The 17,169-nt window shown below is 44.2% G+C and overlaps 1 protein-coding gene across 1 annotated transcript; it reads left to right on the top strand.

Annotated features, from left to right (window-relative positions):
* Nucleotides 1-20: 20 nt before the first annotated feature.
* On the top strand, nucleotides 21-16,144 carry C7H10orf143 (chromosome 7 C10orf143 homolog). The gene is made up of 4 exons (XM_039482960.1): nucleotides 21-159; nucleotides 7,586-7,750; nucleotides 7,867-7,932; nucleotides 14,770-16,144. Exons 1-4 carry the CDS (start codon nucleotides 82-84, stop codon nucleotides 14,797-14,799), a joined length of 339 nt encoding a protein of 112 aa, XP_039338894.1. The 5' UTR covers nucleotides 21-81; the 3' UTR covers nucleotides 14,800-16,144.
* The last annotated feature ends 1,025 nt before the right edge of the window (nucleotides 16,145-17,169 follow it).

Below are 17,169 nucleotides of genomic sequence, written 5' to 3'. Positions count from 1 at the left end.
CGCGCGCCAGGGCCGGGGTTGTGCGCTCTGGCTGCGGACCGAGCGCCGGGCTAGGGAGACCAGCGGCTGGCGCTGGGCCGCATGGAGCTGCTGGCGCTGCACACGCGGCGGCGGCGGCGGGGGGCGCTGCTCTCGCAGGAGCCGGGAGACCCGGAGCGCGTAAGTTCCGCACGCGGAGGGAGTAGGGCGCCGAGGGCTCCGCGGTTTCCGGCGGCTCCGCGGGCACGTTGCCAGGCCCGCAGCGCTCTGCTGCTGCCCGGCAGATTCCCGAGCGGCGCTGGCCGCCGCTAGCTCCTGGCTGGAGCCCCGGAGACTGAGCTAGCGCTGTAAGCGCCTAGCAACTGCAAACCCCGCGCTCCCCCCTTCCGTTTACACTGGCACTACCCCAGCCCCGCCTTGGCCTTTCCAGAGAGCTCGCCGGCGGCCACGCCGATTTGAAGCCCCCCCCCTCACTTTTATTGATGAAAGGTAGTGACGTCAGCTGTATCAGCTTCACCTCCGGCAAATCACTTCCCCGTACCCTGACTCAGTTTCCCTAGCTGTAAAATGTGGATGATGATACTGACCTCTTTTAGCTGTGGAAACGAGTTAAAGGGATTAGTCCACCATGGACTTTTAAGTTTCCTGCAAGTTTTGATCCCTTGTGTTGAGCCTTTGGCATACATTTGGCCCTTGATAGCCACCCAGGGATGACCCTACTGAAGATGCTGCATGTAGGATAAGTTGCTATATCCAATATTAACTATATGTTGTGCCCATTCTTGCAATCTTTGCTGAAGCAAATTTCATAGTTACAGCTCTTGTCCCACAGACACTTGTCCTTGTAACTTTACTCACATAGCTTCATGTGATCAAATTCCACATCTGCATATTTGCAGGACTGGAGCACAAATCAACAAGAAGCAATTTGTCTGTGTAAGAACTGCTGGTTTGAGTCCTTTACTCAAGAGAAGCCCTACAAAGAAAGTTTTTGTGATAGTACATGTACAGTAATGAGTAGGTTCTCTAGAAATTAAATGAGTATTTGTGTTATAATACAGTCATGTTCTAATTGTTAGTTGTTGCTTAACCTTGAGTAGATATTGATATGAGAGAGATTAAAGGATTGTGGGTATTTTGCTCTCAAGACACTGCAGGAGAAACAATGGGAAAGTCTCATTCATTTGGTTGTAAATGAAGTTTTTCATTGTTTAAGTAAAAGCACTATATGGTTTGAGTGATCCATTAAAGTTAATTTGGGGCTTTCCTCCAAATGTAATAGGCTTTGGATAGGTTTCGTATAAACTAAGAAGTTACTAACAATTAAAAATGTAGTGTCTTAGGTTAAAAGGATAATGAGTGGTGAACTTTCTGAACTATATGCCATTAACTATTGGAATTTGAGTTTATTTGGCTGGAGTTTTGGCTGTTAGCCCCCTAGCGTTAGTACTGAAATATTACTGAACTCTCTAGAGGCCCAACCCTGCATAACCTTCCACACCAATGCTTTCATGCAGAATTTAGCCCTAGCTAAAGTATTGAAGTATTTATTTGTTGTTAGCAAAATTAAAGTTAAAATTGAATTGCGTGTTTACTTTCACAAGTACAGTGATGGTTTGGTTGGACAAACACCTAATGATGAGGATTCCACAAGCTTCCAGTGCTTAACTATTTTCATAGTTAGAAAGTACATTTTCCTCTATATTTGCAAGATCTTGCTGACCTTTTCAATAAGAAAACTGGTAAAATCTGTCATTACCTCTGTCATCCTCCTTTCCCATTACATACAGGCTACCCATCCACCACTTCAAGTTAGTGGAACCTATTCAATGAAGAAGCAAACATATAATTTTTACCTCCAGATTAATTTTATAAGTCATTATGATCCCAAGCCCAAAAGCAACTTAATAGGCTCACCGTGAGAAAATCATCATTAAGGAAAGAAACAGGCCTAACAAACTGATATTTGCTGATTGGAGGAGTTCTGAACCTCTGGTCATGTCCCAGCGTGTGCAGTCACAGGCAGTAGTCAGTATCGCACAGTTCTGCTAAGGGATATACATGAACATTGATAACCATTCTGTGGTGAAGCCAAAAAAGTAAAAAGCTATCAATAAATCACCATACAGATGTTGGTTAAGAACTGGCCATCCCTCCAGCTGAGCCAAGTAGACATTGCACCACTTACCGCTGATTGTAGACATGGGCCTTGAGTGGGGAAAACTGTACCAGTTGAATCAAAATAGTGGCTCATAGCTCCTTCCTAGATCCCATATGTTGCCCATAACACTAGCTCATAAATATCCAGCAAATAAACCATCTGAGCCCTGTAGAATGGGAGGGCAGCACACAGGTCAGCCATGAAGACAACTGGGATTGGGGATATGTGACTCTCCTGGCTGTGTAGGCAATTCAGTCCCATAGTTCTCACAGGCTGCAAGTCAACTGCACATTGGAAATGATACATCATAACCAATTATTGCCTCCTGTACTAGAAATCCATGTGTTATGTCATGTATCAGTGGGAAGGCATGCTATTAGTATTAGAGCAGTACACAAAATTTTGCAGACCTGTAGCCAGGGCTTTGGAGCGGAGCCCGGAGCTGGAGCGCGGAGCAGCTCCGGAGCAGTGGAGCTGTAGGTTTTTGCCTGGAGTTTGCTCCGGAGCACAGCTCCAAAACCCTGTCTGTAGCACATTCCTATCAAGCAGCCAGCATGTAATATTGCTTTAAACAACACTTCTCATGGTGGGAGGAACATGCTATGGTTCTTATTCTCCTCTTCTTTTTGGTAGTGAAAGTTAGGAGTAGTTAGCTAGGTTAATTTGTATTGCACATGAATGTCAGGATCCATGACAGCTCATCAGCCTAAACATGAGAGAATAATCTTTAGCAGTTAAGAAAAAGGACATAGTTTGCCACCCAGATGAAGCATGTTGATGCAGATACATAGCACCCTTCAGTCAGAGGAATGCAACAGGGCATACTGTAGAACAGTAATACTCAGACCTCAGTGGTTCAGGAGCCAAATTAGCAATCAGCGTTACCCAAAGGACCACAGTAGTGTGAATTCATACATACATAATATAAATAAATAAATAAATAAAATTCTCACAGGAAAAAGACTGACCAAACATTATTTTATCAGCTACAATTGGTTAATAACATAGTAAAAGCATCCCGATTGGTTAATAATTAACTCACGTGCTGCATAGAGCCACAGGAGATACATTGAAGAGCCACTTGCAGCTCACAAGCCTCAGTCTGAGTATTACTGCTGTAAAACAAAAGTCATCTTCCAGATTACCAACTGCTGCCTCACTAGCACATGTCTCTACATAAGTGCTCATACCATATTGAGGCTTGCCGTCTTTATGAATCAAGACCCTGGGAAGAACAATTGATACAAGTATTGGCTAGACATGTATCTCCCACTCGACCATCATTCACAGCTGCATCCACAAACCATGAACCATCCCGTATGTGTTACAGAAGTGGTTGTTAAACCCATAGGATGGGAACCAATGGCTGCACATCCCCCAGTCCCAGGTTAACATCTGTCATAAGCCAAGAGTCATAGTGTATTAACCTACATATGACTATGATGTACATTAACACAGCTGCTTCCACAGTGCTAACATATTTGGATGTGCAAAACCTTCCAGGCCTTGGCTACACTTGCAAATTTGCAGCGCTGCAGCAGGGTGTGAAAACACACCCTCTCCAGCGCTGCAAATTGCGGCGCTGCAAAGCGCCAGTGTGGTCAAAGCCCCAACGCTGGGAGCGCGGCTCCCAGCGCTGTACGTTATTCCCCACAGGGAGGTGGAGTACGGACAGCGCTGGGAGAGCTCTCTCCCAGCGCTGGCGCTTTGACTACACTTAGCGCTTCAAAGCGCTGCCGCGGCTTTTGTTGCCCATGGTGGCAGTGCTGTGACATGGGCAGTGTAAATGCTTTATCGCCGGGGGAGAGCTCTCCCAGCAATAAAAAAACCCCACCCTGAATGAGCTTTATCGGCTCCTGGCAATAAAGCGTTGTCTATACTGGCGCTTTTCAGTGCTATAACTTTTGTTGCTCGGGGCGGGTTGCACACCCCTGAACAACTGAAGTTTTAGTGCTGAAAGTGGCAGTGTAGACACAGCCTAAATGGTATTGATGAACAAATAGCCACACTTTAATTGGTATTCTGCCTTATTACCAGTTGGCAATACTAACAGTATTCACTTGCTACTGTCCTACTTCTGAAATGTCTCACGCAGAGAGTCTGTTAGGAGTTTATTGTTGCATTCTCAGGATAAAAGTTTTAAGCTTGAATGAGTTCATTTCTCTAACCAAATTCATTCCAAGAAGGTGTCCCTTACCACCTAGCTTGTAAGCATTTTTCTTTATAGTGAGTGCCAGGGCATTCGCTTTGGGGAAATTAACAGGAGCCTCAAGACAACTTGTGTTGGTGCTCATGTGCTCTTACTCCATTGGCTTATCATGCCTGTTTGAGTGTGACATGAGCAAAAACCTATCTAGTTAGAGGCTAACCTTGTCCATCAGAGAAATACCATTTACAGGTAAGAAAATAAAAGTCTGTTAGTGACCTCTTGCTTTCAAACCCTGTCTGACCATAAGTGAGTAGAATGCATAAGAAAGAAAGAACTTTTTTTTGTTCCTTTTTGAGGTTACACAGACAGATAATGACTTGTCCTGGCTCAGGCATTGTAGTTTGTCCATGTGCAGTGACAAATAAGTTAGAGAGACCATTTTTCAGAGAGGAGATAAAATTATCCTCTCAGATCCACATGCCAGATCCCAACTTGAATATTCTGCTCTCTCTTTCCTGTAAGAGATCCTTGCATCTAGAGAGCAAGTTACTAGTCACAATCCGAAAGGAGAATTTTCCTCTAAAGGAGAAAATTAGGAGCCACTCATGATTGCAGCACAGGTGTTCTATAAGCCAAGGAAGTGGAACCTGGTTTCTGTTTTAGACTTAAACTAATAGTAGAAGCCTTAAGATTACCACTAGTATTAATGCTGGGAAACTGGTCTTGTTTTATAATTTGCAGAGTATTGTACATAGCTCTACACTTTGTTTTTAAACAGCAAAACTCTTTCCTTTTAGGTTCCTTCTAACATGGAATCTTTGGGCCTGACTGTGGCTATTAAATTGCTGCCTACAAAGAGTGTAGTGTTCATCTACACGGTTCTAGCCGGATCTGCTGGAGGCATCATTCTTGTGGCAATCAGTACCCTAGGGAGCCCAGAGGAAACTCAAACACTGACATCCTTTCAAAGGTCATGGTGGGCATTCTGCTGCAGAGGAGGAAAGGTGCCATAATACTGTCCTCTCTAGAAATCCTAGCACCACTTTGGATACTAGCCTTCCTCATTCTTTGTACTCTAAGTGCAAAAAGCTAGTTGCTAGCTTCCTGTGCAGGGGGAAGATTCCTTGTGTCCTCTCTTCTCTCCTTCATGTCTCATCTTAGCCTTCCTCACACTCCTTTGCACATTATTCGTCTATATGGTTCCCTTTTCTATGTTTAGGTAATTCTTCCTGTATATTACAGGAGCTTGACTTAAGATAGAGCTCTAATTTTTGAGAGATTCCTTATTAACTTTGTATTAATTTCCAGGTACTTTGACTTGAAGGTTAGCAAAGGGCTCCGCATTTTCTAAGACTGCACGTTGGGAGCCTGTTTTGTACATACTTGCTGTCATCCAGCTGGAGGACAGGCTGAGATATACTATAAACAAAAGATAAAACAAAACAACTGCCAGTGTGGTTATTAGTATATACAGGAGAAAAATGTTTGGAAAAGAGAGAAAAAACGACAATAGGAATAAGCACTTGACACGGAAGCTTGTAAATCTTTGTGTGTGTGTATTTAAAATTATAAGAAAGCAGTTGACAGTCTCTCAAAACCATCTGCAATTGCATTTAACTTAGTTAATTTTTCATATTAGTTCTTGCATCACTTGTATCACCCTTTCATGATCAGTGTATTCTACAAAGCCAGGAAATAAACTTGTGGCAACTTCACCGGTACTCAAGGGGAAGAGTGATTTATCTGGAAACCCTCCCCTTTCTCCTCCAAACACTCACACATACTTTGCTCCTAAAAAGATAGGTTGGTGTGTATCTTCTCTATAGAATGATCTGTTCTTTTCTGTCTTTCCTAGGATAGAATGTGACCATTTGTTTCTAGTCTTGAGCCCTGGACCCACATTGGATATAGTGCATAAAGTGATCATTAGATTGAGTTTACCATTCCTGGTAAATAAAGGGTCATTCTGATGTAGTCTTGCCTAGTGGAAACTAGGCTTTCTGAACAACTGACCTGTTGGGCCTTATTAATTGTAAACTTAATAGATCTTGCATTAACTGGGTTCTGTCCACAGTCAGAATTGATTTATTGGTTTATTGTTCTTCTTCCCTGAAATGATGCTCTGCTGTCATAGGATTTCAGTATAGTTTAACCTTCTCTGCAGCCAGCCTCGCTAGAAACTTCAAGTTCTCTTGGCATCAGTATAAGATTTTGTCAGCCAACTACTCTGTATGCTAAATTTCTCTCTCTGATATTAAGTATCTTAAACCCAAAAAACAATACCTTGAATTTATTTTTGATAAGCCAAATTTCTTATGATGCATAGCAGTAAATCACTTTTTCCTTTTAACCTTCATCTCATACATCTTGTTAGTTATGTTGCTGTACTGGTATACCATAGCTTTTAATAAAGGACAAATTCTACAACAACAAAAGGGAGAGGATGTTTTCCCAGTGGAGGGAAGCCTGTCTTTAGAGGACCTTCTCAGACTATGTTATTATATTATTCACTTTCTGAGTACAATACATATTTTACTTTTTGATTTACTTCCCTTACAAATATGCTTTATTCCTCAGTAGTTTTCTTGTTTCAACTCTTCTCCACTGAGGTTCCTGGCATATTGATCCATTTTATTTTTACATAACAGGATTTTTTTATACATATTTAAATTTTAAATTTAGTTTCCATGCTTCAGGAGTCTGGTTAGTTTGCTGGCAAGTCATCTGCTGCCAATGAAGTTCTTATGCTACTGGGAGAGAAAGAATATTTCACTTGACATTCATTGTGAAGATTGACTCTGTCAATAGACAGTATTGGGATCTGCAAAGCAATCTATGCTAGTGAACCAATATGTAACACTGATCAACACTGGGGTACAAAGAGAAAAATGTAGAATATTATACCATGATACCACATATTAAAATGTTGCTATTCCTAAAAACAAAGTTGGTTCAAAAAGATATTAGAGGAAATTTTCAAAGCTAAATTATTTAGAAGCCTAAATCCTATTTTCAAAGGTGATTTAGAGATTCTGGAGCCTAAGTCTCATTGAAAGTCAATGGCACTTAGGATCTGGAATGCCTAAGTCATTTTTGAAAGTGGGACTTAGATGCTTTTGACATTTTTACCCATCCTCATCTTATTCTGTAAAGCCCCTCAATATAATCGGGCTATGGACATTTTGCACACTTGAGAATTGAACTCAAGATTTGTTACAGGTTTTCAGTATTTTTTTTTAAATTGCAGTGGACTGTGCTTTATGAGGATAGGTAAATACTGCTTTTTATTCTTTTAGAAACGAGTATGCAAGAGTTTAGAGACCGTTCCAAATGAGAGTGATTTTTGCCACCAATTAAATGAATGTGCTATGGATTACTGGAGTATGGAGCTGGATTCAAAACAGAAAGATACCACAGAACAATTTATTCCTCGGACTCCTAAGGAAAAGCCAAATTCAGTGGTATGTTTACATCGCCAACAATAACTATTTATTAGTAGAACATGTTTAAAATACATTTTATAATAAAATCGCAAATAATTGCTTTTTTGTGAGAGTTTTGTGTATGTTTTTGTTAGATTTTTCAAAATCATGGAAGCAAAGGTACTGCCCAGCCTTGCCCAAGATGTATTGCAGGAGAATCTGTAAGTATATTAACCTTCTTACTGTGACATAAAAGATGGACTTGTTCTTAAATATTAGATCCATAAAACATAAAGTTAATAAAAATCGCAATTACATTTCTCAGGAATAAAGCATGTAAATAAAAAAGGCAGATTGATTTAGTTTTTCCGAGGTATGCTAGCAGAGTACAAACTAATATGTTTCCAGCATCAGGTTGAAAATATAGAGATTGCAAACATATTTTTCAAATTCGCTCTAAAAAGCAGTTTACTGAAGTAACTGAATGCTTTTTAAAGTAAAAATAATACCTAATCTCCTCTTTTCCACTGGTATTTCTCATTAAGATCATTAAGAAAAGAAAAGTAGAGCCCCTGAACATTTTATTCATATTTTTAGTAGGTACCCGCTTACTATTTTTAGCTATTGTGCTGAATATTCCAGCAATGGTGTGATGCTTTGGGGGTTCACACAGGCCAGTAAGGCATTCTGTCACCTCCTGCCCTGTAACCTTGGGTGCCTCTGTGCTATGCAGCTTTGGCTCAGAGTCTTGACACCTGCAACATGCTCACAGCACCATGGTCTCCCCTGGCCAGCCCAGTTACTCCTTGCAGGGTGACCCCAACAACCCTTGCAGTTCAAGTCTCCCCAAAACCATTTCTCTCTTACTGGATATTCACAGAGGTAACACTGAGTTCTCTGCCTCCAAAGAACCAGTACACACAACACCTCGTTAGATCAGCTGGAGTTATACCCAATACCACCATATTACCCAAACACAGATGGTGTGTAGTAAAACTAAGAATATGTTTCTTAAGAAAGAGCATAGGTTTAAGTGATTTCAGGCAAGAGTGAAAGAAATATGAAAGGGTTACTAACAAAAACATCATGCTCTCTAGTGTCTAAAACTTAATTCTAGCAAAGTATAGCTTTGTCTAACAGTTTTTTTAAACTCACACCGAGTTGTCAGCATTCTCCAGCCTGTTTAGCAGGACCCATCTTTCATAAATACAAAGCGCTGGCTTCTTTGTTCTCTCAGCTGATGGACACCCCAAAGTCTTTCAGCAGTTCCTTATGTCACCAAAGTTTATCTTTGTCTTCGGGGTCAGGAAGCCCTCCTCGGGACTCAGCTTTCTGTGTCCACCAGGGAGCCCGTGCCATCTTAATTTTGCAGTCCCCTCTGATTTACAATGCAAATGATCGTGATAGAATCTGCATTGCAAATGAATGGCCCAGTTGTCCTTGTCTCTGGTCACACCTGGCTTGATTTGCAGTTGAGCCAAAGAGGTGTTTGCCTTTCTTCTTTGTGTGGGGGTGGGAGAAACTGTTTTGCCTCCTTTGTCTGTTTACAGACTATGAAAAATATAAGAGTATCCATAGTTTTAAAAACAGCATTGTAACATTTCACAGTGATATTAATGTCCAGTTTATTAATTTTCAAATGATATTACAAGACACCTTTTAAATAAATATAGTAGAACTTCAGAGTTATGAACACCAGAGTTACAAACTGACCGGTTAACCACACACTTCATTTTGACCCAAAGTATACAGTCAGGCAGCGGCAGAGAGACACACACACAAAAGGCAAATACATACAGTACTATGTTAAATGTAAACTACTAAAAAAAAATAAAGGCAAAGTTTAAAAAAAAATTTGACAAGGTAAAAAAACTGTTTCTGTGCTTGTTTCATTTAAATTAAGATGGCTAAAAGCAGCATTTTTCTTCTGCATAGTAAAGTTTCAAGTCTATATTCAGTTGTAAACTTTTGAAAGATCAACCATAATATTTTGTTCAGACTTATGAACATTTCAGAGTTATAAACAACCTCCATTCGAGATGTTCGTAACTCTGAGGTTCTCCTGTATCATGACAAGTGTGAGAAATTTACTGTTACATACGAGGGAGGCCCTAGCCATCTAGCACCCCAATGCTAGATGGCTAGGGCCTCCCTCGTATGTAACAGATCCCTCAGGAGATTTACCATTTTTTAAATGGTTTTCAGAATTACAAGTGCCAGCATTAGTGTTAATAAGATTCTTCAGTTTTAATGTGAAACTAATTTTTGATGAATTACACAGTTGCAAATTAGTACTGGAATATATTATACCCAGCTTTAGGTAATATTGGTGTATACCTCTTAATTTCAAATAACTTTATTTCAAATAATTTCTATTTGGCAGTAGTATTAGAAATGAAATAGTCTTGTGCTTCTCTTCATTACATTTTACATCAGTAAATGTAAGAACACATTTATGAGCCAAAGGAAAAAAGAAAAAAGAAAACCCTTGCCAGATAAAATTCAACCCTTGTGTAAGTGGTTGCATCTATGAAAGTCTAATACCATGGATGATCTGTTCATGTTGTTCTTAAATTTAGAGCATTCAGTAGACATATCTGATAGTGGAAAAGAGAGTTTTCTTTATCCTAGTCTATTTTTATAGCTCTAGTTTTCCTATATAGGAACACCACAATTCCAAAATGGAAGATTTATTTCCCACTGTATATTTCAGCTTGCAAAACATAAGAATTTCAAATTATAGCTTTACTATATTCTCTTTTACTCTTGTAGGTAGGTTTGCCCACCCCAGAATGGATAAATACTTTTCCTAGTTAAAGCAGAGCAATTTTAAAAATGTCTGGATCAAGTGAAACTATAATGTCTTCAATGTGCCATGAGGCGATTAGGAACAAAAGCATTTGTCCATGCTTGATACAGGAGATCATATTGCCAGTGGAAGCAGAGGTCAAGGATTAAAATGTAATGGGTTTGACATGGATTACTTAAAGATCAGCATGTATAGACTCACTCATTACATCCTGTTTGACTAATTAGCTACTTCTGGCCAACAACATAAGAGAAGAAAATACACATATTTTGATCAATTGATCAGGAACCAAATTGGTACATTATTTTCATTCACAAAACAATTTTAAATTGCAGTGTATCAGACTACAATTTAAGTGTTACTAGCTCAGCTAACTAGTAACTTTCTGCAGAGTTCAGATTTCACCTTAAAAGATTTAAAGGATTGTCATTCACAGAGATCCAGTTTTGATACCTTTCAAAATAATTACTCTGGAAATAGCACTCCAATATCTGGCTGTAACAAGGAGGAGGAGCCCAGACGTGGGAAGGGATAAAGCATGCCTCTATTGGTTTTACAAGGAACAACATAAGATATGTTAAAGTCACATAAGAAGCTGTACATTCTACAGTTAAAGCGGAGTACAAGTGAATTAAAGTAAAATATGGCAGCTAGATTGGGGTAAATCAGACACAAAGCCTAATGGGCTGAGACAACCCTTTTGTGGTTGTGGTTAGTGGTGGACCTTTTGTAAGCGCTGTTTTTTGCACTGGGAAATCCTGATTTTATGGAGTTTTGGGGGAATGTAAAGAACTTGACTAACATCAGCAATTCATGAATACTTCCACTTTTAGGTCTGCACTTAAAAGTGTAGAGAGGACAGGATTCAAGCTTAAACTGGTTAGCTAATACAGGAAGAGCAAGGTAAAAATTATATTTAAATACTGTACTGTGAAAAAATGCAACTGTATTAAACTAGTGCTGGGGGTGGAGTGAGGAGAAGTTTTTATTTCAACAGTTACTACTTTTAAGCATTCACTGGACCAAATTTTGCATGTGAGAGAAGGAAGGTGGGGTGGGAATGCACAGATGAAAAATGTTTTGAGATAAATTTCCAAGCTTGTTTGAATTACTTTTAAGAAAAATCCTTTCTATAAGGCGACACAGTGTAAGAGGGTCATTTTTGTTTGATCTGTGTGTAAAATATCTACCCACAAATAGTTTATTTAGTCATGTAAAAAATGTATACATAAAAATGCACAAGATAATGTAAAATAAGTCCCCAGCGAGAAAATAAACCCTTATCCTGCTTGGACTGTGCTAATATATTTTATATTTAATCAAAAGAGTATGATTTCTAACATGCTAACAGTTACCAATGAGATGTTAAAATTGTTGGTATATTGTATGCAATTCTGTTTTATACTTTTTTGCATGCATAACATTTTAACCTGACATATGAAAGGCTTATCCAAAATAGAACCATGTTATCAATAAAAATTAAATTGAAAAACTTCCTTGATTATCCAGATTGATTCAGTGTCCGCTATGCAGGGCCGGCTCTAGGTTTTTTGCCGCCCCAAGCAAAAAAATTTTTGGCTGCCCCCCCCACCCCCAGACATGAGCCCCCCCCGCCCACCAGTACCCCCCACTCACACCCCCTGTTGCCCCAGCACTGGCCTCCCCCACAAATGTGGGATCCGCTACCAGCACACTGCAGCCGAGCCCTGGCCCAGCTGCAACTCCGTCCCCATGCGGGTGGAGCTGCTGGGCAGCATGGAGCGGGAGTACTTCCAGGTTGCGGCACGGCTACGGGGTGGCGCAAAGAACACGGCCCCCTCCCTGGGCTTCGCAGCACTGCTGGTGGCCAAGGTGGATCAGTTCGTGCTCACCGCCCTCACCCTCGACATGCTGGCGGCCAAAGACCTGGAGAGCCCCCTGGACCTGCTGCTCTTCAGCCTCACGGTGCCCTGGCCCAGCCCCGGCAGGAGGGAAGGCGAGGATCTCCGGCTGCGGGGCTACCTGCTCAGCACCGACGAACCCAGCCAGCCGCTCACCTCCTCACACATTCCAGGAGCCCCTCGTCACCATTGCAGCCCAGGCTCGGCTCCAGGGGACCCCGTTTCCCTCCCTCCCCGGCTCCTCACACACACTGGGTAGGGCCACCCAGAGGATTCAGGGCAAAGCAATTTTGGGGGCCCCTTCCATAAAAAAAAGTTGCAATACTATAGTAATATGTATTTGGAAATGTAAAAAATAACTAGTGAAAATTAATTTGTAATAATTTGAAAATACACCAAATACATTATTTAAAAACATTAAATGCTTTACTGGTCTGTATACATTTGCAATTACAAAATGGGCTGTTGCTGGGTGATGGTTGGTGCCAATGGGCTGTCACTGCCTGGAGGTGGTGCTGCTGTTGCCCAGGGCTGGGTGGGGAGCTGGGCTCTGGGGGGTGCCCGGCTCACAGGGGCTGGGCTCAGGACTGTGAGGAGATGGGGTCGGAGGTTGTCTGGCTCAGAGGGGCTCGCCTCAGAGCTGGGGGTCTGGGGGGGGGGGAGGGGGTCGGAGGGTGCCCACCTCAGAGCAGCTGGGCTCAGAGCTGGGGGTCAGGGCAGTGGGGGATGGGGTCGGGAGTATCCGGATCAGAGGGGCTGGGCTCAGAGCTCGGGGGCTGGGCTGTGGGGGGAATGGGGTCAGGGAGGTGTCCGGATCAGACGGGCTGGGCTCGGAGCTGGGGGTCAGGGCTGTGAGGGGAATGGGGTGAGGGGGTGCCCAGATCAGAGGGGCTGGGCTCGGAGCTGGGGTCAGGGCTGTGGGGAAATGGGGTGAGGGGGTGTCTGGATCAGAGGGGCTGGGCTCGGAGCTGGGGTCAGGGCTGTGGGGGAATGGGGTCAGCGTGCCCAGCTCAGAGGGGCTAGGCTCAGAGCTGGGGTCAGGGCTGTGGGGAATGGGGTCAGGGGTGTCTGGATCAGAGGGGCTGGGCTCGGAGCTGGGGTCAGGGCTGTGGGGGGAATGGGGTCAGGGGGGTGCCCAGATCAGAGGGGCTAGGGTCCGAGCTGGGGGTCCGGGCTGTGGGGAATGGGGTCAGGGGATGTCCGGATCAGAAGGGCTGGGCTCGGAGCTGGGGTCAGGGCTGTGGGGAATGGGGTGAGGGGGTGTCTGGATCAGAGGGGCTGGGCTCAGAGCTGGGGTCCAGGGCTGTGGGGGGAATGGGGTGAGGGGGGTGTCTGGATCAGAGGGGCTGGGCTCGGAGCTGGGGGTCAGGGCTGTGGGGGGAATGGGGTGAGGGGGGTGTCTGGATCAGAGGGGCTGGGCTTGGAGCTGGGGGTCAGGGCTGGGTGGGGAGGATGGGTTTGGGGGGGTGCCCACCTCAGAGGGGCTGGGCTTGGAGCTGGGGGTCAGGGCTGGGTGGGGAGGATGGGTTCGGGGGGGTGCCCACCTCAGAGGGGCTGGGCTTGGAGCTGGGGATCAGGGCTGGGCCTGGGGGGTAATGGGGTCGGGGGGTGCCTGACAAACACCTCCCTGAGACCCCCCCAATCCAACCCCCCTTCCCTGGCCTCTGACCGCCCCCTCCCTGCCCCCTGAGTGTCCCTGGGACTCCCTGCCCCTTAGCCACCCCCCCTCCCCGGCTGCTCACCCGCGGCTCACCGCGAGGCAGCCGCATGGCTCCGGATGGGGCTGAGCTCTTCCCGGCTCAGAGCGGCGTGGGGAGGGGGCGGGGCCGCAAGCTCCAGGCTGAGCTCAGCTGCCTCCACTCGGCCTGGAGCTTGTAGCCCCGCCCCCTGACCTCGCGGCTCTGAGCTGGGCAGGGCGGGGCTCAGCCCCCCCAGCCAAGCTGCTGCTGCGCTGTTTAGGACCCGGGGAACAAGCAGAGGAGGAGCGGCCCGTCTTCTGCAGCCAGGCGGGGCCGCGCTACCGGTAAGGGGCCATCCCTCTCCCCCCAAGCGGAGCCGGTAGCGCGGCCCTGCCCAGCTGCAGGGGACGGGCCGCTCCTTGGCTTGCAGCGGCAGGATGAGCTGGGGCCCCAGCCTCAGCCTTTTGCCGCCCCCTATATTTTGCCGCCCTAGGCAGCAGCTTGTTTTGCTGGTGCCTAGAGCCGCCCCTGCCGCTATGTCATTCAGATGATCAAGGTATGATGCTTTTAGTTGTACACTGTCTATTTCTCTTTGACCAAAGAGTTTCACTGCACAATGACAAAAATGCTGCACCAGTTTTAAATTAGGTTTTGTTTTGTTTTGTGACGTGTGAAACTTTGTCATTTCAGGGACACTTCAACCATATTATGGGCTTCTAGAAGAAGAGAGCCTGCAAACCAGCAATGTTCAGTTTCTGTTTTTAAAACATAAGAACATGCATGTGTAAATGCCGTACAGCTGGATTTCTGTACACACCCATTCAATTAATGTGGATCTAGATTTATTATACATTATGTAAAATTTTGTGCGTTATGTTGTATTTTGAATACAAAAATCCATATTCCTTTGTTTTTATAGTTTAAGAAATTATTAGTTCAAATAACTTCCATCTTGATCCTTCCTTCCTACTTCCTCCCCAAGGCCCGTCACGCAGGCTAGTGTTTCATTCAGACATAGGTGTTTTTAGTAGTGGGTAAAGAAAGTCACGAAAGTAGGTGTGATTTTGCTTTGTTATAAGAGTTTAGTTAGCCCAGTGTTGGTCCAATCCTGCAAACCCGTAGTCCTCTTGCTCCACTTTCTGTTCCTTTTGGGCACCTATTGGGACACTAGTACTGGCATCCTTGTGCTCAGATGAGAACAGGGACTGCATTTGTGGCCCAGCTTTTTCTAGAAGCCCGTACAGAGTGACAAAGCAGAGGTTCTCTTTACACACACACACAGAGCCCTTGTACGCCTGCACAGAGGCCAATAACAATCTGGTCTTAAGCTTGCACTTCTTTGTTACTCACCAAAAACATATCCCCCATCCATTTTGAAGAACTTTCCACTTGTTTATAAATGAACACAGTTTTACACACACACCTATCTCTGAAAGAGAAATACTATTTTTGCAACATTCCAGCATGTGAAATTGAATGGTAGCACCTGTGCTATGCAGTTCCCTGTTCAAAGCTGCCAAGGACACAACCAGTTTGCCACTGTTTGCCTCTAGTAGGGAAGACTCACATGTTTTCCAGTTGTTGGTTTGGTTTTTGGATCTTGGCTACTGCTGAAATTGTTTGAACATTATTTTAAATCTCTATTTCTTGGCAGTATTAATTATTTATATTTCATTTTTATCATTTATATTAAAAAGTTTTCAGGAAATCTAAGATAGGGCTCAATAATGCCAGCAGAGTGAGGATGAGGGGTAGGTATACTGGCCCAGGGGTTGCTCTGGGAGGAATTCACTAGTAGAAGGTTCTGGAGCAGAGGAGGTATACCCAGCATATTGGGCTCCTGCCTGGGAGGCTGATAAGCATATGGCCCAAACTCTTTCAACTCTCTTTTGCTGTTTCATACCCCAGAAGGTGCACACAGATAAATCTCTGAGCTACAGTTGTGCCTCGCTGCTGCTCAAGGGAGGGCTTTCTTTAAGCAGCCCAAAACAAAGATTATGGGCCAGATCTTTCACTCTAGTTAACCTATGATCAACACAGGACCCAAAGGCCTGGTCTACACTACGGGGGGGGGTGGGGGTCGAACTAAGGTACGCGACTTCAGCTACGCGAATAGCGTAGCTGAAGTCGAACTATCTTAGTTCGAATTTCCTACCTGTCCAGACGCCGCGGGATCGAACTCCGCGGCTCCCCCGTCGACTCCGCCACCGCTGTTCGTGACGGTGGAGTTCCGGAGTCAACGGGAGCACGTTCGGAGTTCGAACTCCGAGAAGTCGAACTCTCCGCGTCGACCCGGCGGGTAAGTATGGACCTACCCAAAGAGGCAGTGGGGCAGAGTTGGCATTGGAACAGTATTCTGCCTCTGCAGTTCTGGGAGCATCCAGGGACCAGTTCAACTCCCAGAGCAACTTAGAACTGCAGCCCTGAAGCCCAAGTACACCAGGCTGGTATTAGCCCTCTAAGGGCTATTATACAGCCAGGGATTGACAGGACACAAGACATTCAAGCCAAGTCCCTTTCAATCTGCTAGAATGCCCTTTGTGTTGGGTGGAGGTAGAAGGAGCAGGTGGTGTAGGGCTGGCTTTTCTTAAAAATATATTACTCTTAAATGAATTGATATCACATTGATGGACAGACACCATCTAAAGAGCAAAGGCAGATAGGCAATAAGCATGACTAGGCATGAGTTTCTCTGCAATAATAGTACAAGTAGATGGTCGAAGGTACAAGGGCATCTGAAAGTTCAGTTATTGCACAATGACTCAAACCCTCTTGTGTTTTATTAAGTAAGGTCTGGTCCACACCTAAAATTTATGTCAATCTAGCGATATCACTCCTGGGGTGTGAAAAATTCACATCCCTTAGAGATGAAGTTAAGCCAGTTTATGCCCCCGTGTAGAACCACTAGGTCAATGAAAGAATTCTTCCATCAACCTGGCTGCCGCCTCTCGAGGGGTCGCCTCTCTACAACTATTGAAAAACCCATTACCTCACTATAGCAAGTATCTACACTTTCGTGCTACTACAGCACAGCTGCAGAACCATAGCTGTGCCACTACAGCACCAGTAGTGTAGATAAGCCCTAAATGT

Source organism: Mauremys reevesii, linkage group 7 (genome assembly GCF_016161935.1).
Source record: "Mauremys reevesii isolate NIE-2019 linkage group 7, ASM1616193v1, whole genome shotgun sequence".
Lineage (NCBI taxonomy): Eukaryota > Metazoa > Chordata > Testudines > Geoemydidae > Mauremys > Mauremys reevesii.
This window is presented reverse-complemented; position numbering and strand designations above follow the sequence as displayed.